Genomic DNA, 24,021 nt, shown 5'->3' on the forward strand with positions numbered 1-24,021 from the left:
TGTGGGCTCCGCTTCCCCCATTACCTTGTGGTTTCTTTTGAGAGCCATGTTAGGTGTGCTAGGCGGGTGCATTTTATTTGAGATCAAGCCCCTCAATAACATTACCCATGTAAAAGTCGTTCCTTAATTTTTTGCCTATAAGGTTGGTCTCAAAAATGTGCCTTTTTTCTTGAGGATATGCAGTAAATCGAAAGCACAGTGCCCACGTGGATGCGACAGCTCTTCAGTTTTTAAATCTAGTCAAAAGTTTATGGCCCAAATCTTCCGTTCCCCAGAGGGTTGTACCTGGGAGGTACCCCGGAAGATGCGCTAGGCCCCACCCCTGACCCCAGAATTCCCCAGGCAAGGACTGCGTGGGAATTGCCCGGGAAGTTTCACCTTCGGTTGGGCAATTACCCTGCACTTAGAACACTCCCAAACTCCAATTTAAAGTCGGGGACTTTGGATGGTTCTGACTCGCAGCAGAAATCTTACCCAGGAAAAGTTAGAAGGATTAAAACCAGTTCTAACTTCTGGGTAATTATACTACTGACCCCGCTGACTTCACCTCCCACACCACCACACGCACCCCCCCCACCCCTCCCCACAGCAACTACCTGACTATCCTCCCACAAACCCCCCATCTTATTATCCTTCCACCCCGTGACTCCCTTCCCACATGCCTTGACCACCCGAATATCCCTCACATCCCAGACCACTCAACTAGCCCTCCCACCCCTGACTCACCCCCATTCCTCCAACTACTCCCCCGACGACCCAACTCTTCCCACCTCACCCCCTACCCTCCCGACCAGTGGTGTAAAAAGGGGGGTGCATCCTGACCATCCTGCACCGCACAGAAGGGACTCCCGGAGCCGCCATGCTGCATGTTTCTCACCAAGCACTGGTCAAAAGACTGGGTGTAAAATGTACAGTTCCAGTCTAAGATAAGTAAAAAGGAGAGAGTGGCAATCTGATGGACGATTTGCCCCATAGTATTTGAAACTGGTTATGTTTAGGTTTCACATCTATGTAATGAAAAGATTTGCTTCTGTAATATTTGAGCCTTTATCCCTCATGAGCCTCTGCTTTGCTTCCTCCAAAGGCTGCTATTTGTTTTCCAGCTCCGCTGCCCAGTTTCCCTCTGAACCTTTTGGTTTTTCTTCCCTTAACTCATTCACCACCTGTTCTCCTAATTTCAAACTATGGTCCTCAAACTGGGATACGGTGAGATGTGTTTTAAATGGATGAACACCTTCATTCAGACTTGCCGAGTGATGCACTTCTGATTCAGAAAGTTCACAACTCGACATAAATCAGTTGATCCATGGAAGCTGAGGCTAATGCAGTGTATATGCGATCTTAAAATCTCTGCTTTTAATCTGTAACAGTGATACTTCCATGATCCCAAACATGGACTGACATCAAAGATATTCTTGCTGTCACCATCACCACACTTATGGCCAACAAATCCCTCTAGATTATTACGTATGTATGTAGCTGATACTTTAACTGTTCTCTCTGTTTAAGTGTTGTCACTCTCTCCTTTAAATCTGCTATCATCACATCTCTCTTCAAAAAAACAATTGTTGATCCCACTATCCTTGCAAACTACTGCCACATCTTCAACTTCCCTTTTCACTCCGAAGTCCTTGAACAAGTTATGATTTCCCAAATCTGTACATACATTTCCAGGAACTCCACATTTGAATCACTCTAATCATGTTTCAACCTCTGCCACAACACCGAAATGGCTCTCATCAAGACTTTTCCCTTTCGTCCTTCTCAACCTGTCTGCAACTTTTAATACAGTTGACCACACCATCCTTCTCCAACATCTCCACTTGTTCAGCTGCATGGGACTGCACTTTCCTGGTTTCATTCTTATTTTTCCAATCATAGCCATTTTTGTACGGATATGAAACATATACAACTAACAGTTACCAAGAAAGGAAGCTCAATAATGCTCATCCTTGCTGTTTGCAGTGCATTCTCGGCATCTCATGGAAGGACAAAATCATAAATGCAACAGTCCTTTCAAAGGCAAATCTCCCAAGTATGCTGGCACTTATCAAACAAACTCACTTTGCTGGTTCGGGCAAGTTCACAGGATGGGAGATGAATGCATTCCCAAGGATATTCTGTGTAGGGAGGTAGCCAGAACCAGAAGACCTGTGGGATGCTGCTTCATGGATGCTTGCAAGTGTGATGTGAAAGCCCTAAACATTGACTCTCACAACTGGGAGACATTAGCCAAAGACCGAGGAAAATGGCAGCATCATCTGCGGGCTGGTGTGTGCCACCATGATGATCAGTAGCTGCAGCGCTTAACAATAGGTACCAACACCAAACACAACAACCCACAAGATAGCCGCCTCGTATTTGAATTTATGGAAGAACCTGCCTCTCATGGATTGATTTCAGCCATCAGAAAAAGTATATCATATGAAAGTATCTCATGCCCATCATCCTATGTAGATGGAAGGATGTCGATGACCAATCATGGCCATAATATCTCCTCATTACTTTGTTTCTCACTCTCATACCATTACCTTTCCATACTATGAACTATCTTCAACCATCTTCTGTTTTTTACCTACATATTGCAATATCTTCTGAAAACACAATGTTTGTTTTTGTGTCTATTTGACGACACCCAGCTCCACCTGACCATTGCCTCCCTCTACTCCTCCACTGTTACTAAGTTATCAGACTGCTTTCTTACATCAGTACTCGATGACCAAGAACTTCCTTCAATTAAATATTGGGAAGACCAAAGCTTCCATCTCTGTTCCCTGGCTGCTGACTCCATCCCTCCATCTGGTAACTGTTTAAAGTTGCAACCTTGGTGTCATATTTGACGCTGTGATGAACTTCTGACTGCATATTTGCGACATAACTGAGACTACTGATTTCCACCACCATAACATTGCATGATTCCATCCTGCCTCAGCTCATGTGCTGCTAAAACCCTCATTCTTGTCTTTGTTATATCTAGACTTGGCTGTTCTAGTGCACTTCTGGCTGGCCTCCCACATCATATCTCTCTAAAGTTGTGGCCATCTAAAACTCTGCTGCTTGTTTCCCAGCCCATACTATGTTGCTGACCTACATTGGCTTTCAGTCAAGCAACATTTTGATTTTAAATTTCTCATCCTTGTTTTCAAGCCCCTCCATGGCCTCTCCCCTCCTATTGCTGTGACATCCATCAGCCCTACAACCTCTGATACACCTGCGTTCATATAATTCTGCTCCATTATTGGAGGCCCAGGCCATATGCTCTGGAATTCCGTCCCTAAAACCTCTGAGCTTTTCTGACTCTCTAAGATGTTCCTTAAAACCTATCTCTTTGACCAAGCTGTGGGCCATTTGCCCTAATATCGCTAGGAGCTGAGTGTCAAATTTTGCTCTATAAACTCTTCTGAAGTGCTTGGGATGTTTCATTATGTTAAAGTCACTATATAAATAAAAGTTGTTGGCTGTTATGTCTTCCTGTTCTTGCTTTGGACTCTTCTGTTCTGGGTTTTCCCTGCTACAGCTTGGGCACGGAACCTACAGAAGTACATCACTTTTCCACCTATGACTTCCACGTCCTGCCTCTACTTTTTAATGCCTGGAGTATACTCCCTTTCCATCACAGTTTCAGATCTGGTGTCCTCCAGGGCCTGGATCCCAGGCTTTTGCTTTAACCCAGGCCCATGCCTCCGTTTTGTCAGGTGACCAAAAGCTTGGTCAAAAAGGTATGTTTTAAGGAGCATCTTAAAGGAGGAGATAGAGGTAGAAAGGCCATAAGACCAGGTGAATCGCAATGAATTAGTCTCCTCCTAGAGTGTCCATTTGTATTATTTAAAGACTACAAAGCTCAATTGCTGATAAGTAATTACTGACTAAGTTTCTTCAGCTGCATGAATTGCAGACATTTTGGATCTGGTATTTTGTAGTCCTGGCAATTTCTTTTTCCTTCTTTATACTTTTAATGTGGAATACAGAAATTTGAGTGGGACAGGAAATTCTTGAGATGTGCCATTTGCAGAATAGAAGATCTCCTTTGGCATTGCTCACGGTTAAGTCATGTGAATGTGTACCTAATTAATTTAATTGAATAAACACTAGATTCTTAATGGTTAAATACTAAGTGGGTTCAGATAGTAGGCAATTAAGAGACTGCAGAATCCTCTTTGATATTTTCTGTTTATGGAATGTTACTTTTTTTGTTTATTTTACACTTTTCTTTGATATGATAAAAAGTTGTGTGACAGTTTATAAGTAACTACAGTTACCAGAATTTGCCAAATTAGCTACTGTACAGGCTTGTGTGTTTAAGACGACATCTCTGAACATTATAACTGCTTCAGGAGGACCCTGAGTAATGTTGTGGTATATCTGCTAGTTTAACGGAACGACATCAGTTACCATGTCATAAGAAGAGCTCAAACCTGTAGACTAAATGCATGTACAACTGTTTGGTCCACACCAAAAGAAACAATTGTACTGGTGTACAGGTCTCATGATGGGATGCTAATGTTTTTTTTCATCTACTGACTTCAGATCACACCTGTCTATGAAGAATGGGTAACCATTGACTGGTATCAGTTCTTTTGTTTGTGGGAGAACTTGTCAGCCTCAATGAAGAGAGTAGCAGAACTGGTTGGAATTGAGGAAGGATTCTTGGCTCGTTCAATTAAAGGGAAACTTATTCCTAAGACTGACAAGCAGCATAGACAAATGGCCATTCACAAAAGGTACTGATGATGTATTGACTTTTACTTGTCTATTTGTTTGCTGAAGCTTCTCCTCTTCTCCCCATAAAATGTTGATTCATTACTTGAGTAAGGATCCATGGAAATTAATCATGTTCTAGACTGCAGTGGATCAAGAGTCATTAGGAAAGCAATGTTACATTTTAATTTGTGGTTACTGATATATCAATCTTTTATCTGAATTTAACAGAATGATGGCAAAATAAGAGTTCCCCTGTGAATTGTGGGGCAGGATATTCCCTTCGTTGGGTAGGCTGGGCTGGGAACAGCTGTAAAACAGATCGCCGTCCACAATTGGGCTCTGAACGCGATTTCACGCTGGCTGGCCAATTAACATGCGCTGAGATCCTCAGCATTGTCGGGGGGCAGGAGGAGTGTGAGCACTGAAGTCTGCACGTGCACGGGGGAGCACGCGCTGAAAGCTCTCTGAAGACACAGAGCTGCCTCAGGGAGCTGAAGAATTTTAAAATGAGAAATAAAGGTTTTAAAAATAAGGGAAACATGTTCCCACATGTGACTCAGTTACATGAACAGGGACATATTAAAAATGATGTATTAAAATTTTTATTTTTTATAATTACTGTTGGAAACCTCATCCCGCCCATGGATGAAGTATCTTCAAAAATATAAAGGTTGCCTAGCCTATTTGCCTGCCCGCCAAAAGTAAGGTTGGGCAGGCGGCAAAAAACAGGATTAAATTAATTGATTAATGGCCTTAATAGGCCTCTTAATTGTCAGTAGGCGCTGCCGACTCTCGCGCGCGCCTGCCGACTGAAATATTGTGCGAGCGCGCAACTACGTTGGGGTGCTCGCCTGACTTCACCTTACACTATTTTACTCCAGATCGGGTCAGGCACATGCCCGCCTGTGGGACGTAAAATTCTGCCCGTGGTGTACGGAAGAACGCTGTGTGTCAGCGTGTAAGATTTTTTCAAACAATGCAATACCCAGATTTAGCAGCGGATTACCAAAACAATCACAAAAATCTACAATTTCTCGAAAATTAGATCAATTTCCACATTTGCTATGCATATGATATGTTGGGTATGCTTCTGGCTTAATTACTGATAATCGTGAACCTCATTGCATTTTCAGTGTAATTACATATCATGGGCTTATTTTCGGGGTTCTTATTGCATTTTCAGTTGTTTTCTTTGAGACTGTCAGCTTCAGTAAAAGCTGTTGGTCAACCCATGCTAGTTTCCTTGATTGTATGTGAAGTTGAAGAGCAAATTCTGTGCAGATTGTCTGGCTTTAACTTTAAGTTTGAGAACGTGAAGCAACAGAACAGTTCAGAAGTGAGAGGCCTTGAAAATGATTTCTTGGATTATGTTGGTGTTTCTGATGTAAAACTCTAAAGCTTCATTATTGCGCTATGAAAATGATATGCTTGAAATATTTACTATGCAGCTTGACTAATATGCATGTCTGCCTTGTTTTCTCAATGTTCCAGGTTTTTCACCAGCCTTGTGTTATTAGATCTAATCAATGAAGTTCCACTTGGCATTGTAACAAAGAAATACCACTGCAGTCGAGGACAGCTTCAGTCTCTGCAGCAGTCTGCAGCAACTTATGCAGGCAAGTGTTAAAAGATAAATGACAAAGAACAGCTCTAAATGGAAGCTCTTTAGGCTGCTTGTAACCAGAGTTGGAAATGGCTGCTTTCTTGTACATAATTGGTTTGCTCAACCTGGAGTGGCACCATTCTTTTCTAGAACTATTTTGTTGGCAATTAAATTGTTAACTGATCTTTTGTATTGTACAGGTATGATTACAGTATTTAGTAATCGACTTGGTTGGCACAATATGGAGCTGCTGCTCTCTCAGTTTCAGAGCCGTCTCAGTTTTGGTATCCACCGGCAACTCTGTGATCTAGTGCGAGTTTCCTTGCTGAATGCACAGCGTGCTCGAGCATTGTATGATACTGGATTCACCACTGTATCTGAGCTGGCACAGGGGAACCCTGCTGATGTAGAAACGGCTCTGAGAAATGCTGTCCCATTTAAAAGGTAGAGCTTTAACTGGATATTTATTTTTGCGTTTTAAGATTTATAAATGCACTGATATAACTGGTTATCAACCTTGCCCCACAGTGGCATTGCTTTTGTGTGGGTTTGTGCAGCAGTGAAATTATATAAATAAATTGGCAAGTAAAATCCATAGGTATTTTATGAACGCAAGAGAATAGATAAGGAAAAATTAACCTGTGTGTGGAGGGGGAAGATTTGGGCATGGTTCTTAAAGAATACTTTGCATCTGTGTTCTCAAAAGAGGGGACCGATGCAGACATTGTAGTTAAAGAAGAGGAGGGCAAATAATAAGGGGTTTAGTATTGTTTAACATGGTTATATCACTGGGCCCAGGTGAAATGTATCCCAGGTCGATAAGAGAGGAAATAGTGGAGACACTGATCATTTTTCAATCCTCTCTGGCTATCGGCATGGTGCCAAAGGACTGGAGGACACCTAACAATGTAGTATCGTTTAAGAAAGGAGAAAAAGATAGACTAAGCAACGACAGGCCAGTCAGCTTAACCTTGGTTAATTGTTGGAAAAAAAATCAGAGGAATAGTATTAATAACCATTTAGAAGAGCATGGATTAATCAATGGCAGAGAGCATGGATTTGTAAAGAAAGCCAAGTCTGACTAAGTTAGTTGAACTTTTTGGGGGAGTAACAATGAGAGTCAATGAAAGTAGCAAATTTATGTAGACTACATGGATTTTAGCAAGGCTTCTGACAAAGTTGGGGGGAGACGGTGGTATTGTCACTGGAGTGGTATTCCAGAGACCCAGGGTAAAGCTCTGGGGACCTAGGTTCAAACTCCAGCATGGCAGATGGTGAATTTGAATTCAATAAAAATCTGGAATTAAGAGTCAGATGATGACCATGAAACCATTGCTGATTGTCATAAAAACCCATCTGGTTCACTAATGTTCTTTAGGGAAGGAAATCTGCTGTCCTTACCTGGTCTGGCCCACATGTGACTCCGGGCCCATAGCAATGTGGTTGACTCTTAAATTCCCTCTGAACAAGGGCAATTAGGTATGGGCAATAAATGCTGGCCTAGCAGGCAACACCCATATCCCATGAACGAAAAGAAATCTGAGGATGCTGGGGGAAGTAAGGATGGAAATTGTGGAGCCATTGGCCACAATCTTCTAACCCTCCTTAGATACAAGGGTGGTGCCAGAGGACCTCAGAATTGCAACTGTTACACCCTTGTTCAGAAAGGGTGTAAAGATAACACAGTAACCATAGGCTAGTTAGTTTAACTTCAGTGGTGGGAAAGCTTTTAGAAATGATAATATGGGTCAAAATTAATAAGCCACTTGGACAAGGGTGGATTAGTTAAGTTAAGTTTGTGTGGGTTTGTTAAAGACAAATCATGTTTAACTAACTTAATTAGCTTTTGATGAGAGTAATGTGGCCGATGTGCTGTTCATGGACTTTCAAAAGGCGTTTTATAAAGTGCCACATAATGGGCTTGTCAGTAAATTTGAGGCCCATGGAATACTAAGATACAAATTAGGAGCAGGAGTGGGCCATTTGGCCCCTCGTGCATGCTTGGCCATTCAATAAAATCATGGCTGATCTGATTGTGGCCTCAACTCCACTTTCCTTCCTACCCCCTATACCCTCTGACCCTTGTCAATCAAGATTCTATCTGGATTTCCAGAAGGCATTTGATAAGGTGCCACATCAGAGATTATTACAAAAAATAAAAGCTCATGGCGTAGGGGGTAATATATTAGTATGGATAGAAGATTGATAGAAGCTGGCAGAAAACAGGAAGTATGCATAAATGGGTCTTTTTCTGATTGGCAGGTGTGACGAGTGGAGTCCCCAGGGGGCCTCAACTTTTTACAGTCTACATCAATGACTTAGATGAGGGGAGTGAAGACCAGATTTTTGCCCCCTCCCTTAACCTATCTATTTCCCTTTGCAGACTCCTTATGTTCTCTTCACAAACCTATCTTTGTGTCCTCAGCAAATTTAACAATAAGTTGTCAGCTAAATCATTAATATAGATTGTAAATATTGAGGCCCCAGCACTGATCCCTGTGGCACTCCACTCGTCACATCTTGCCAACCTGAAAATGACCCTTTATGCCTACTCTTTGTTTCCTGTTAGCTAACCAATTCTGTATAAAAGGGACAACAATGGCACGGATATGAAGTTGGCTGAAACAGAGTAGTGTTGAATGGTTATTTTTTAAGCCGAAGGTAGATATACAGTGCGGTTCCCAGGGGTTGGTATTAGGACCACTGCTTTTCTTAATCTACATTAATAACCTAGACTTGGATGTGCAGGGCACAATTGTAAAATTTTTAGATGGCACAAAACTTGGGTGTATTGTGAGCTGTGAAGAGGATAGAGATAGATTTCAAGAGGACATAGACAGGCTGGTAGAATGGGCAGACACATGGCACTTGAATTTTAATGCAGAGAAGTATGAAGTGGTAAGGAGAACAAACAATTCAAAAGGGGGTTTAGGAACAGAGGGACCTGGGGTATATATACACAAAACGTTGAGGTTTGGTAAAGTGATTAAAAAGGCATATGGAATCGTGGGCTTTATAAATTGAGGCATAGAGTACAAAAGCAAGGAAGTTACGATAGTTTATGAAACATTGGTTTAGCTTCAGCTGGAGAATTGAGTCCACTTCTGGGCACCATACTTTAGGAAGGGTGTGAAGGCCTTAGAGAAGGTGAAGAAAAAATTGACGCAAATTGTTCCAGAGATTGGGGACTTCATTATAAAGATAGATTGGAGATGCTGCGGTTGTTCTTCTTGGAGAAGAGAAGAATAAGAGATGATTTGATAGAGGTGGTCAAAATTATGAGTGGTTTAGACAGAGGAGATAGGGAGAAACTGTTCCCTTTGGCAGAAGGATCGAGAACTACTGGACACTGATTTAAGGTAATTCACAAAAGAACCAAAAATGACATGAAAAGACATGAGGTTAGGACCTGGAATGAACCACAGTGTGGTGGAGGCAGATTCATTTGTGGTTTTCAAAAGAGAATTGGATGAGCAACTGAAGAGAGAAAACGTGCAGAGTTACGGGGAAAGAGAGATGGAGTGGGTTTGGTTGAATTACGTTTTCAGAGACCCGGTGTAGACTTGATGAACTGAATGGCCTACTTCTGTGCTTTTCCCCAGGGGTTTCAGGACTCTTAATGGGGTTCAGAAGCCCACACTGTGTGGGTAAAGAGCCAATTAATAGCCAGAGTATGGCAATTCTCCAATTAAGGATGGTGGGTGGGCTCTTGAAGTTGGAGGGCCAATGGGCGCACCTCCCGCTCAGAAAGAGCAGAGCTGGTCTTTTCAAGGTAAATGAGAGAGAGAATGCCCCAGATGAAGGTGCCCTCTCACAAAACTTCGAAACAAAAAATAGACTGAGTAGCTACAAAGTTCCCTGACACCTCCAGGGACCTGAAGGCTGACTGGAAAATTCCAGTCGGCCTCCGATAATAGGCTATTGAGAAATGCCTTGACCAATCAGAATCAAGCTGCCTGGTTTAAATTTCAAGCGTGGCAGTTAACTGTCAGTCACAATCAGCTGGTGCACTCTCCATGGCAATGCCTCTACCAATCAGAATCTACTTGCCAACCAATCAGCACACTCTTCTCATACAGTATAATTATGTTATTTCCCCGACATTGGTATTTTCTTGCGAATTGTCCTGATGAGCGCAAGATGTAAAGCTTTGGCAAAAAAATCTCTTTTTTTCAACAATACTCAAGTTCTGTACTACCAAATGACCATCAACAAAGTGAAATGAAGAACCATTGACAGTGTAATTAATTGGCGCTTTCATCACTGACTTGCTCTCAAAGCTCAGTTTGGGTTCTGCCAGTGCCACTCTGCTCCAGGTCTCAACAGAGCCATTGGTCTAAATATGAACAAAAGAACTGAATTCCAGAGGTGAGGCGAGAGTTATCTAGGCAACATTTGACTGAATGCAGCGTCAAAAATCCCTAGCAAAATTGATGTCAGTGAAAATCAGGGTTAAATCCTTGGACTGCTTAGAAAAATACCTAGCACAAAGGAAGATGGTTGTGGTTGCTGGAGACCAACATCTTAGCCTCAGGACAGTGTCCTAAGTCAAACCAACATTAGTTACTTCTTTCAATGACCTTCTCTCCAACATAAAATTAGAAGTTGGGATGATCGCATTGTGTTCAGTACCATTTGCAACTCCTCAGATACATGGCTGAAGCCCCCATTTAGAGAAGTCCCACCTTCACAAGCTGCCGGCCAATCAAGTGGATGGCTGTCGTCTTGTCCCAGTAGCACCACAGGAGTGGTGACTACTGCAGGGACTGCATGCAGTTCCAAAGAGGAGACACTGGTGGAGCCCAGACCTTCAGGTAAGTCTGGGTCTCTGGGGCCAGGCAGGCGAAAGGTTGGGGAGGCAGGGATAAACAGAACATCGACTTCCTCTTCAGCAGGAAAAATACATGGTGGTGAGAGGAGGCCCTTAAGTGACCATTTAATGGCCACTTAAGGGCCTCAGTTGGCCAACAGGTTAGTGGGCTGTCCAACACCTCCCCCATCATTGGTTAAAAAACTTGAGGATATGGCGCCATAGCCATGGTGCCCAATTTTTCATGCCTGCCATCCTGCAGCCGATTGTGGGCTTAAGTTTCAGCTCCCTGAATCAGTCCATGCCCACATGCAAAAAGATCTGGATAACATTTCAGGCTTGGGCTGATAATTGGCAATTAACATTCATGCCACATAGGTGCCAAGCAATGAAAATCTCTAACAAGAGAGAATCTAACCATCTCCTTCTGACATGCAATGACTGAATGCTTCACCATCAACATTCTGGGGATTTCCATTGACCAGAAATTTAACTGGACCAACCACAAATACAGTCCTACAAGAGTGGGTCAGCGACTGGGAATTCTGTAGTGAGTAACTCACCTTATTCCCAAAGCCTGTCTACCATCAAGTCAAAGTGTGATGGAATACTCTCCACTTTTGTGGAAGAGTGGAGCTCCAGTAACACTCAGAGGCCTGACACCATCCAAGATAAAGTAGCCTGTTTGATCGGCACCCCATCCGGTACCTTAAAAGTTCATTCCCTCCACCACCGACACATAGTGGCAGCACTGTGTACCATTTACAAGGTAACTTGCCAAGGCTCCTGTGGCAGCACCTTCCAAACCCATGACCTTTATCACCTGAACAAACAAGGACAGCAGACGTATGGGAACACCTGCACAGCATCCTGACTTGGAAATATATTGCTATTCCTTCACTGTTGTTGGGTCAACATCCTGGAGCTCCCTTCTTAATAGTAATGCACCTACACCACATGGACTGCAGTTGTTCAAGAAGGCGGCTCACCACCACCTTCTCAAGATCAATTAGGGATGAGCAATAATAATTGGGCCTTTGACAAGCAGGAATCCAGAGAAATTACATGGGGGCTTTGTTGACATCATTTCTGATTCAAGTAATTGCGCAGAATTTCCTGTGAAGCCAAGATCCAGCATGTGATTCTCATTGATAATCCAAAGTTTTCTTGCATTTCTGAATGGGGACCTATAGCATAGATGCACCTTTGCAATGGTGCAGGTCCCCAGGAAATGCTGGGCCTTTATGTTGTCAAGGAACTATCATATTTTTCCTGATGTTACTGTGGGATACTTTAAAGCAGGCTTATGTCTGTGTGTATGTATGTTTCTGTGTGTGTGAATAATTTAAGTAAACTGCAGATTGTTAGACTGCAAGGTTTGAATCATCAAAGGGGTTAAGTGTAAAAAAAGGCATTGAAATGCTAATGGATGAGCTAAGGACAATAGAATTTGCATTTTTAGAGAAGTGGAAAGGTTGTCGGTTTTTCAAAGGGTTATGTTTACAACTGGCAAGATAAATAAGGCAAAGTTATTATGTTTTATTTTTCCCAAAAGTGCTGGCCAGAACGACAGCATAAAAGTTTTTATATCCTGGGAAAAGTAAATTCCAAAGACAGGTGGAAACAATGGGATTTACAGATTGAAAAGGAGGAAATAGAAGAAGGAAAGAAAGGAATGAAAAGAAGGAGAGCTGAATGGGGTGTGGTTGTATGAGATCTTGAAAGGTGCACTGTGAAAAACAGTCTCCAGCCACTCTGGAGAAATTTGCTGTTCCAGAAAGGAAGGTTGTTTTAAAAGCCTTAGAATTCCATTTTCAAGTGAGAGGATGAAAGAAGCTGTGAAATATCTCCCTTCTAGAAACAGTGGGTGCTCGTGGTAATCTTTCTGAGTGTCTTATAGATTAGAAATCTGTTTTGGATTGTTGCTTGAAAGGGTTGTATAGTTGGAAGTCTAGTTAAGTGGAAATTTTGGAAACTGTTATAAGACTAAATAACTGTGTAACTGTAATCTTGTATGTGTTTAACTTTTCTTTTAATAAATTTATTTAATTTTTAAAATCTCTAAAGATGGTAGTGGACTCATTACTTCTGACTTCAGTGCATAAACCTTCTCATAATAAATACAAATTGCAAAATCATTGTGATAGCTTGGCCAAGTTTCCCTTTGGGATTTGGTCAGCCTGGCAAATACCACCTGCCATATCATAACAATGTTCAATACTGGGAGCTCTATTTTAGGAAGGAGGTCAAAGCAATGGAGTGGGTATAGCAGAGATGGCCAAAATTTCAAAGGGAGAGGTAAAGAGAATATTTTTTATGCAGAGGATCATTAGAACATGGACTGTCTAACCTGAAAAAATGGTGGAAACTGAAACTATATGGTGTTGAAAAGATATGTGGATAAATTTATGTGGACTAAGTGGTTAACTCAGAAAACTATTTCATTCTGAGCTGTAAAATTCCATGATTCTGTTCAATTCAAAGCTTGTGCTTGTAACACTTATGTAAATAGAAAACATTTAAGCTCAAAACTTGTTCAATAAATGATTACACTTTTTTTTACATCAGTTCCAGGAGAGCAGTTGATGAGAGTGAATGTGAAGCTCAAGAACGTAGGAAGACACGATGTGTCTGGGTAAGTGGAAGGAAAGGACTAACTGAGAGAGATGCTGCTGTCCTGATTGTGGAAGAGGCTAAAAATCTCCTAAGACATGACCTGGCTTCGATTGGAATTGAATGGAACCCTGACCAGGTACTGACATTGGTAGAGCAGGAGCCTGCACCGGCTGCTGCTGTGTCTGAGAACAGCCTGGAACATGATAATGCGGCATCCATATATCCAAATTCAATGATAGCTGGGAAAAGCCCCAGAGTTACACAAGTTGCTGGCCCATTGGAACATATTGCCTCCAAGATTGAAGTAAATTATGGCAAGAATGCAGAATGCATGGATTCCAACTGTGATAGGGAAACTGTTAACAGGCAACCTGATCTTCCTGGGGAAAATATTTGTCTCCCAGTTGATGGGCATTGTAAGACAACCGTGGAGCATTTGGATCAGTCAAAAGTTGAGAAGCATTTTCTGAATGAAGTTGTAAAAAATGTTATCAATGCGAATAGTTCCTTTCCGGTAACTAAGGACAAAAGAAGCGGTGGGGAACCTAAAATGGAGAAGAGTGTTGCAGAAAATTTGGCTCAAACTTTGCACCAAATTCAGTATGACAATGATGCCAGTAATGATCTAAATCACAAAGAACACAAACATCCAGTAATTATTAGCAAGCAGAATAATAAACATAGCCCGAATGTTGTTGAGTGCAAGTCTTCCGAGGTATGTTCTGCCACAGGAGAGTTTGATGAAAGCTTTCAGTTGGATTCACAAATTGAAAAAATCATAGAGCATGCTGCTGCTGTTGTTGTGGTGTTGTCCACTTGTGAAGATCAGCAAGAAACTGAAAGCACTAAGTTGTCAGGGAGAGTCCAGTCCAGGTCAGAAAATGATGAGAGCTTAGTTAATGTCGAAACAAGTATAAAGGAATCTGGCGGTAATGCTTCAAATGGAAATAAGACATTGAAAAATAAGCCTGCTTTAAGAGAGAAAACTCTGCAATCAGCACGTTGTAGTTTTACTGGTGGTCAGAAACAGAGCTCTGGAAAAGGAGAGTCTTCCAATTTAGTTAAATCCATAATAAGATCTCCTAAGAGTCTTCCAGCTCCATCTTCTGAAACAGATCTGCCTTTACTGAAAGCCAATGATTTTTCTTTAACTGATACCCAGCTAGAGAATTTCTTGTTAGATTACAAGACACCAGCCTCTATTGAAGAAAGCGTCCCAGTTGTTTCAGTTCAAAAATTGAACAATCCAAGTTCCAATGATGGAAAACTCAGTTTACAAGAGCTCTGTGCCCATTCTAGTGCTGATTATGAGATGACTTTGAACATGAGTGATAGTTTATTTGATAGTTTCACAGAAATTTCCTCGTGTGATGACATGTATACACAGGGTCTTCCACCTGGCCAGCAACTCCTACCTAAAGCAGATATGAACACCGAAAGCTTGCCTTCCTGTAGTCTGGTTGCGGAAGGCAGAATACAGGATCAAAGTGACATACAAAAAACTGTTGCTGAAGCATGTTTACATTGGAATGACTTGTCCTTCAATCTCTCTGATTTCAGAGATTCCTACCAAAATGGCAATTCTGTCAATTGCCTGCAGGGCTTACAGATGCCTAATCTGGATACTGATACATCTGATGTTGCTGATTGCTTAAGATTAAAAGAACAGAAGTCGAATAGTCAGATAAAAAATGGCAACCCAGATCAAGGCACATTAACGAAAGGGTTACCTGACTGTTTACCGGAAAATAAGGTGGCAGATAGCAGGAAATGGATGTGGTCAGACACTCCACTTGATCCAAGTCCAGGGATGAAAAAGATACGAAATCAAATGTCAGTTCCTTTGGGTCAGAAATGTCCAAGTATGAACGAACAAACCAATGACCAGGAAAAGGACCACTGTGCAAGGAAATTCACAGAAATTAATGATTTTCAGAACCATGCAACAAGAGCATCTGAAGCTCCAAAACCAGAGCACGTGCTGGTGTGTTGTCAAACACAACAAACTCCTAATCAGGTGTCATTAAATCAAAGCAATAAAACAGTTGCAAATAACCAGTCATCAGTTTGTGAAATGGAAAAGCTGCCTGAGTCGAGGCCAGACAGTCGGAATGAAGTTCCTCCAACACCTCCCAATGAACCTGTGACTCCCAGAATCAAAATAGCATTGACTGCAGTGACAGCTAAAAAGTGCAAAAAGCGACCTTTGCCATCAACAACCCCTGTTTGCTCATCTTATCGTTCTGTTTTTGGAGGAGGAGTAGGAACTTCTCCATCACATCATGTTGATTGTAGTCCTGTGGTGAACAATAATGGTGATGCGGATGGTTCTTTCATAGGGGAAGGCTTTTCCCTTCAACTTTCTCAAGACAAGTTGGCATTTTCTGCCTCTTGCAGCGCAGAGACATTGACCATTATTGACGTGGCGAGTAGCCGAGTCCTTTTCCAGACATTTATAACGGAGTGGAAAACTAAACAAAGATTTGCACTAGCAGCTGCCTGTGAGAAAAGGGCACGTGTTCTGTCACCCAGCTCAGAGATAGGTGGCAGGTTTAAACAAGGTGCGTAAATAGATATTTATTTATGAAAAGATAGCAGCCTGTTGAACAGACTAGTCTAGAGAATGCCTTGGTCGCATTCCACATGACACGTTTACCCAGTGTTAAATGAATTTTCTGTACAGCCATTGCTTACACAGAAATTTCCCGGCCTCTGTCGTGCTGCCTTGTGAGGAAAGACTTACTTCTCTAAATGAAAGGAAATTTGGAATGTAATTTTATCCCTGTTCCCTAATCCTAGTGAATATCTTTAACCTGCCTCAGTAGGATACCTCATCCTCAGCTTCAAAGAGCAACCACCAGCAACATTAAGAACAATTTTTTGTGTGGTTCCATTTGGGTTGCTGGGCAGGGACAGGGTTCAAATTTGCTGAAACTTTTCAAAGATAATGGTAAATTTTTGTAAAATTTATATTCGATCATAGGAGTCTCTGGCTGGGCCAGCATTCATTGCCCAAATTTGGCATCCCTAATTGTCCTTGAGAACTGAGTGGCTTGCTAGGCCATTTCAGAGTCAACCACATTGCTGTGGACCTTCCTTCAAGGGCAGATAGGTTTTTACCACAATCGACAATGGCTTCATGGCCATCATTAGACTTTTAATTCCAGATTTTTTTTTATTGAATTCAAACATCACCATCTGCCGTTGTGGGATTTGAACCCAGGTCCCCAGAGCATTACCCTAGGTCTCTGGAGTATTAGTCCAATGACAATACCATTATGCTGCCATCTCCCCAGCTGTCAGTATCCTTCCATCTACATAAGATGACGGATGTGTAGTAAATCAAATCGATTGGGGCTTTACTATGTAACAAGCAAAAAAAGACTCGGGCCAGAATATAATGCTCATTGGGCAGGCGTGCACCCGACCCGACCGAGCATAAAATAACATGTGATAACGTCGGGCGAGCATCCTGACGCCATCACACACTTGCAGATATTTCGGTCGGCAGAGTGCCCGCCGACAATTAAAAGGCCTAATAAGGCCATTAAAGTTACAATTGAAATAAATTTTTCACTGCCCACCCAACCTTACATTGGGCGGCCAGGCGAAAAGGCCAAGTGGTCTTTGCATTTTTTAGGAAACCTTATCCATGGGCAGGATGAGGTTTCCGACAGCAAATAAAAATAAAATAAAAAGGTTACCATTTCATTCATAACATGTCTCTCTTCTTGTGACAGAGTCACATGAGCGAACGTGCTTTATAACATTTTAAAAATCTTTTATTTTTAATGCTTTAAACTCTTCATCTCCCTGAGGCAGCTCTGTGCCTCAGGGAGCTTTTCCAGCATGCACCTGCACGCATGTGCAAACTTGAGCTCTTGCCCTCCACCATCCCCACCCCCCAGCAGCGCTGAGTGCTGCCACATCCGTTTGATGCTGGGCAAGCCTTAATTGACCCGCCAGCATGAAATCATTGTCCAGCACGATCGCAAGTGACAATCAGCTTCCTGGCCACCCCTGCTGAGCCCGCCCGACAGGGGAACCTTGGTGTTGTTGATGACTAGGTGAATAAATTAGCATCAAACATCAGTATTTGCATTTGAACATTGTGTATACTTGTAGACTGTAAAGAAATGTAATTATTGCTCTATTATTAATATAGAATTTTTAATACCTTTATTTATTTCCTAGCCCAGGCCACTGTAAAGGTTCAGGTCAAGACAAATGGATTTGAAGTGAGCAGTCACAAAGACCTTGTCGTGATAGGTTTGTGTGTGTCTTGGGGAGGGAAGGATGCTTATTATATCTCCTTGCAAGAGACTCAGGAAAATACCGGTAAGAAAATGGCTGAAATTATAGCTTTGCTTAACCTAATTCAGACTGGAAAATCTTTACTCTGAGTTGATTTTTTTAGACTACCATTTCTCCCAACATCCTAAACCAATCAGGATGAGATTCCAGTAATAAAAATAATTTGTTTTGGTTTTTTTCAACTGCTTGTATAAACAAATAAGCCTTGTAATGTATTGAAGCTGCTATCACACTCACAAATGTAGTTTGGGCCATTTTTCTATGTTTCAGGCTCTATGTAATGCTATTTGTTGTTGTTGTTGTGTACCACCCTATGGAAAAGAATACCATGGAACAGTTGAACTGGTACCACATTTGCAGTTGTTGTATGTATATCTTTAAATGTACTTTTTATTTTTTATTTAGAAGGAGATTTAAGCAACAGTTTGGCCCCTCCGCCACTAGACCCTGAGCTATCTGTGAAAGAAAGGCTTCTTCATGTACGTTCATGTTTACAGCAAGGTGTAACTACTGAGGCACAGTGCTCTATTGTTACCTATGACTTCAAGCAACAGTACAAAACTCTCCTTGAGGCCTGCAACATCTCCATGGAAGGCATTTATGAAGATCCAAAGGTTATACTTCTGAGTCAGTTGGAAATGAGCTAGCTTTCTCTCCATCAGTTGATTGTCACTTTGAGAAAGAACTAAACACGACAGTAAATGTTTGTTTTCTCTTCTAGGTGGCGTGTTGGCTTTTGGATCCTGGCTCCAACGAGAGAACACTTCATAACATGGTGACAAATTTTCTCCCGCAGGAGCTTGCACTGCTGGAAGGAGTGAGCAGCAGCCATGGTGTTCAGAGTCTCGGGTTGAGTGCAAACACAGATATCTCGGGCCGTTACAGAGCCTCCATAGAGTCAGTGTTGGTCTACGATATAATGAATCAACTTAATATGTTGCTTAAGAAAGAAAATCTGCAAGGTATGATGGCGATCCTGTTATATAAGACAGGTTTAAATCATATCTTAAGAAATATAGATTGAATAGTTTAATAGTGTCTTCTGGACAAATGTTCATATTTGGCTTAAATTTTGTTTTAAAATTTCACTGCTGAATCATCCAAAGTTGGGATGTGATTACAATTGATGGCAGTTGATGGAGATATGCGTTAAAGAAAGACTGTAACAAGCCATAGGCTGTGAATGGGCAGACAAGTGGCAGATGGAATTGAATATGGAGAAGTGTAAGGTGTTGCATTTTGGCAGAAGGGTTAGGGAGAGGCAATATAGACTGAATTGCACAATTCTGAAGAGTATGCAGGGTTAGAGAGACCTGGGGATTTATGTGCATTGACCATTGAAAGTGACAGGTCATATTGAGGAAGTAGTTAGCAAAGCATATGTAGGATCCTGGGCTTCATAAATAGAAATATTGAGAACAATAGTAGCAAAGTTATGCTGAACCTTAATAAAGCTCTGGTTAGGCCACAACTAGAGTATTGTGTCTAGTCCTGGCCACCACACCCTAGGAAGCATGTGAAGGTCCTTGAGAGGGTAGAGGTGATTTACCAGAATGATTTCAGGGATGAAGGATTTTGGCTACAAGGTTAGGTTGGAGAAGGTGGGGTTGTTCTCCTTGAAGCAAAGGAGGTAGAGGCGTGATCTGATGGAACTGTACAAGATTATGACAGGGTTAGATAAGGTAGACCAAGAAAAGCTGTTCCTATGAGCTGATGGTATAAGGGTTAAGGACACATTTAAGATTTTGGGCAAGAGATGCAGGGAGAATGTGAGGAAGGACTTTTTGACACAGCGAGTGGTAATGACCTGAAATTTGCTGCTTATGAAGGTGGTGGAAGCAGTGATGATGAATGATCTTCAAAAGGAAATTGGATGGGTACTTGAAGGAAAAATATTTGCTGGATAGAATGGGGGTGATTTGACTGATTGATTTGCTCTACAAAGAACCATCATGGACTCGATGGTTCAACTGGCCTCGTCCTGTGAGAACCTGGCACAAGAAATGTATTAAAGAAAAATAGAAAATGTTGGAAATACTCAGCAGGTCTGGCAGCATCTGTGCAGAGAGAAACAGAATCATGTATCAGGTCAATGACCTTTCATCAGAGAAATGTATTGCTGCCTGTGAAGAGAGGTCCAGTTTACCATCTTAAAATAATTTTATATTTTTAAAGTATAGATGCATAATAGAAACTTGTAGTTGTTGTACACTCTGATTTCCAACATGCTTTCAATAAAGTGCTCAAAAGGCTGCTCAGTAATCCTGTTGGATTGATGGGCATTTTAAGCTGGATAACAATTTATATTAATATAGTGTCTTTAATGTAGTGAAACATCCCAAGGTGCTTCACAGGAGCATTATAAAACAAAATATGATACTGAGCCACATGAGATATCACGCCAGATGACCAAAAGCTTTGTCCAAGAGATAGGTTTTAAGGAGTGTCTTAAAGGAGGAAGGCTAGGTGGACAGGTATAGGAAGGAAATTCCAGAGCTTAGGGCAAAGTCAGCTGAGGGCACAGCCACCAATGATGGAGCAATTAAAATTGAGGATGATCAAGAAGCTGGAATTAGAGGAGTGGTGGGGGGCAGAATTGTGGGACTGGAAGAGATTACAGAAATAGGGAGAGGTGAGACCCATATGAAGGGATTTGCAAACAAGGGTGAGAATCTTAAAATCAAAACATTGCTTGACCGGGAGTCAAAGGTAAGTAGCGAGTACAGGAGTGATTGGTGAATGGAACTTGGAGTGAATTAAGGCACAGGCAGAGTTTGGAAAGCCTCAAGTTTACAGAGATTAGAATGTGGGAGACTGGCCTGAAGTGCATTGGAATAGTCAAGTCTTGAGATTGCAGCTAGCACGGCCTGCATTAGGCTGTCACAATCGGCTGTACTGAACTTTATTTCATAGGCATAGATTGGGTTTCAGCAGCAGGTGAGCTAAGTCAGTCAATATTAGGGAGGTGAAAATAAGCAGTCTTAGTGATGGTGCAAATACGGAAGCTCATCTCTATATCAGGTATGACACCAAGGTTGTGAGCAGTCTGGTTCAGTCTCAGGCTATTGCCAAGGAGAAGGATAGTCAGTAGCTAGGGAACGGAGTTTGGTGCGCGGACTGAAAACCGTGGCTTCTGTCTTCCCAACATTTAATTGGAGGAAATTTCTGGTCGTCCAGTACTAAATGTTGGATAAGCAGTCTGATTATTTAGCAACAGTAGAGAAGTTGGGAAATGGTGGTGAGGTAGAGCTGGGTGTCATCAACGTATATGTGAAAACTAATGCTGTGCCTTTGGATGATGTCGCCAAGTGCAGCAGCATAATTATTTAACACATGAACATACAAAAAATGACAGGGAGAAAAATAATTGGTCCATCTATTCTGTCTCCTGTGGACAAGGTGCAGCTTAGATGTGTCATTAATTCAGCTTCCCAATCTTGCAGTACACTGGGACAGGCAAAGCATCAGAAATAAAAACCTTGCTAATTTAGGAAAACACTGTGAAATACCTCCGCTGTGGTGTTAAATTTTATGAGCATGTAACTTTCTGTTGCAGACGTGTTTTGGAATGTTGAAATGAAGACTCAGTATTGCCTGGCCTTGCTGGAGATGAATGGAATAGGATTCAGTACAGCTGAATGTGAGAACCAGAAGTGCCTAATGCAGTCTAAGCTAGCTTTCATAGAGGCACAGACTTACCAGCTAGTAGGCCACAGCTTTTCTCTGACCAGCCCAGATGATATTGCTGAGGTAAGATTGCAACATAGATCTGAAATACTATTGTGCAGTTTTTATTAAAAGGACTGGCAAGGGTATGAAATTTTTTTAACTCTTACACTGGAGAAGTTGTCAATTCAGTTGACTTTGAATATCTCTTCTGTTAGTTTCGGTGTAATGTTTTAATTGCAGTGACTGCTGGGACTGAGTTCAGATCCCGACACTGGCATTCAATATTTTTGTCAGAATTTAGACAATTTTGGGTTGAAATATAAATGTGCGTGCTGCAAAATCCTATTTGAATCCAAGATAGATGTATTAATATTTCATACCATCCACCACCATTTGGGTCTCCTTTTGTGAAATTTGGATTTTATTCATGAGCTTTAAGGTGATTTCAACACAGCAAATGGATTCCACCGCATCAATTAGGTTAGTAAAAGTCCCAGAGGAATTGCAGCTTTTATACAAACACAAAATACCCGACTGTGTGAAACATTATTGCACAAAGCAGCCCAATTCTAAACTTGCTAACTTTGCCCCACCCAAAATTTCACAGACTCAGCAATTGAATTCATGTTCCAGGTTCTATTTTCAGAGCTGAAACTTCCTCCTAATGGGGATACCAACACTAATGGCAAGAGGACACTTGGCTCCACAAGGAGAAAAGCACCAGCGGGAAGGCATTGCAGGCTGGCTAAACAATTCAGCACAAATAAGGTAATTGTGTGGTTCTTATGCAAATCTTTGTACTTTTTAATCAATAGAAAAATAAAAGAGAAATAATTGGGAACTAAGTGAGGCTTGTTTTAGAAATAGGTGTGGAATATACACATTTTTGTTTGTTCGAAAGGTAGTTTGCGAGTGAGCAATAGAAATGAAGTGAGAAGTGTATCCATGCATTATAGATGATGAGAAAATGTTTGACAGTGAAACATGAAAGATTAATAGATGCCTGCTAAGAGCTGGAATAAATTGCAGGCATAAGACTTTTGAGGAATCTTTATTGGCAACAGCAAGCAACAATAAGAGTTAGAGTTAAAAGAGACAACTATCATAGGAGTAGTGAGAAAAGGATGTGTTACATCAAACAGGCTTTTCAACATATAAGCTGCATTTATTATGCCAGCTATTCAGGATAATTTTGGTTTCAAGATCCTGAAAAATTGAGAAACAACTGAAGGTATACAGGATCAGTTGCTGATGCATAAGGTAAATCAGACTTTTGAATATAGATTGAAGGTGAATACTAACACTAAGTTAATGGTAAATGCAAAGAAAGAGGACCTTCCAAAATTTGACGTTTGCATGAACAATACAAAAATTGAACAAGTTAAATTAGATTTCTGTGATAGAGCAATAAAGAAGTCAAGACAAAGATGGCATAGCAATTGCAAGAAGAAGTACATAAATCTGATCAGCCCCTTTATTTAATATTCCATTCAATGTTTTAGGAAGCATTGGAGAAATTGAAGCCACTTCATCCTTTGCCAGGCTTAATCTTGGAATGGAAGAGAATTACTAATGCAATGACCAAAGTGGTGTTCCCCCTGCAGCGGGAGAAGCAACTGCATCCCCAGCTGGGAATGGAGAGAATCTATTCTATCTCACAGACACATAGTGCTACAGGTAACTTCTGATCTCACTTTGTCCTGTGTCAATGCAAACTGCTGCACGTTGTGTAACCCAGTAAGCCCTGACTCATGAATCATACATTATAGACAATGTCCCAGACACCACCACCACCATCCCTGGGAACGTCCTGTCCCATCAGCAGGACAGACCCACCAGAGGTGATTTACAGTCAGGAAGGAGTTGTCCTGGGAATTCTCAACATTGATCCCAAACCCCATGAAGTCTCATGGCATCAAGTCAAACATGGACTAGGAAACCTCCTGCTGATTACCAACTATCACCACCCCCACACTACTTCAGCTGATGAATCAGCACTCCATGCTGAACACTAGTTAGAAGAAGCACTGAGGGTGGCAAGGGCACAGACTTGTCCATCACCAAGAATGGCTCAGTAGCACCACTACTGACCAAGTTAGCCGAGTCCTAAAGATATAGTTGCTAGACTGGGCCTGCGGCAGATGGTGAGAGAACCAACAAGAGTGAAAACCTACTTGACCTTGTCCTCACCAATCTACCTTTTCAGAGATGCATCTCTCCTTAAGAGTATCAATAGGAGTGACCATTGCACAGTCCCTGTGGAGACAAAGACCTTTCCTCACATTAAGGATACCCTCCATTGTGTTGT

At 41.7% G+C, this 24,021-nt stretch overlaps 1 protein-coding gene across 1 annotated transcript in view; it reads left to right on the forward strand.

The window, feature by feature from the left end:
* The window catches only part of polq (polymerase (DNA directed), theta), a 94,683-nt gene that overhangs the window by 43,189 nt on the left and 27,473 nt on the right, over nucleotides 1-24,021 (forward strand). Inside the window, exons 15-24 of the mRNA XM_041210626.1 lie at nucleotides 4,528-4,721; nucleotides 6,193-6,317; nucleotides 6,505-6,748; nucleotides 13,683-16,291; nucleotides 17,925-18,068; nucleotides 18,450-18,658; nucleotides 18,766-19,006; nucleotides 21,601-21,794; nucleotides 22,347-22,481; nucleotides 23,216-23,390. Of these exons, the coding sequence (XP_041066560.1) occupies nucleotides 4,528-4,721; nucleotides 6,193-6,317; nucleotides 6,505-6,748; nucleotides 13,683-16,291; nucleotides 17,925-18,068; nucleotides 18,450-18,658; nucleotides 18,766-19,006; nucleotides 21,601-21,794; nucleotides 22,347-22,481; nucleotides 23,216-23,390 (4,270 nt within the window). The remainder of the gene's footprint in view (nucleotides 1-4,527; nucleotides 4,722-6,192; nucleotides 6,318-6,504; nucleotides 6,749-13,682; nucleotides 16,292-17,924; nucleotides 18,069-18,449; nucleotides 18,659-18,765; nucleotides 19,007-21,600; nucleotides 21,795-22,346; nucleotides 22,482-23,215; nucleotides 23,391-24,021) is intronic.

Source organism: Carcharodon carcharias, chromosome 18, assembly GCF_017639515.1.
Source record: "Carcharodon carcharias isolate sCarCar2 chromosome 18, sCarCar2.pri, whole genome shotgun sequence".
Lineage (NCBI taxonomy): Eukaryota > Metazoa > Chordata > Chondrichthyes > Lamniformes > Lamnidae > Carcharodon > Carcharodon carcharias.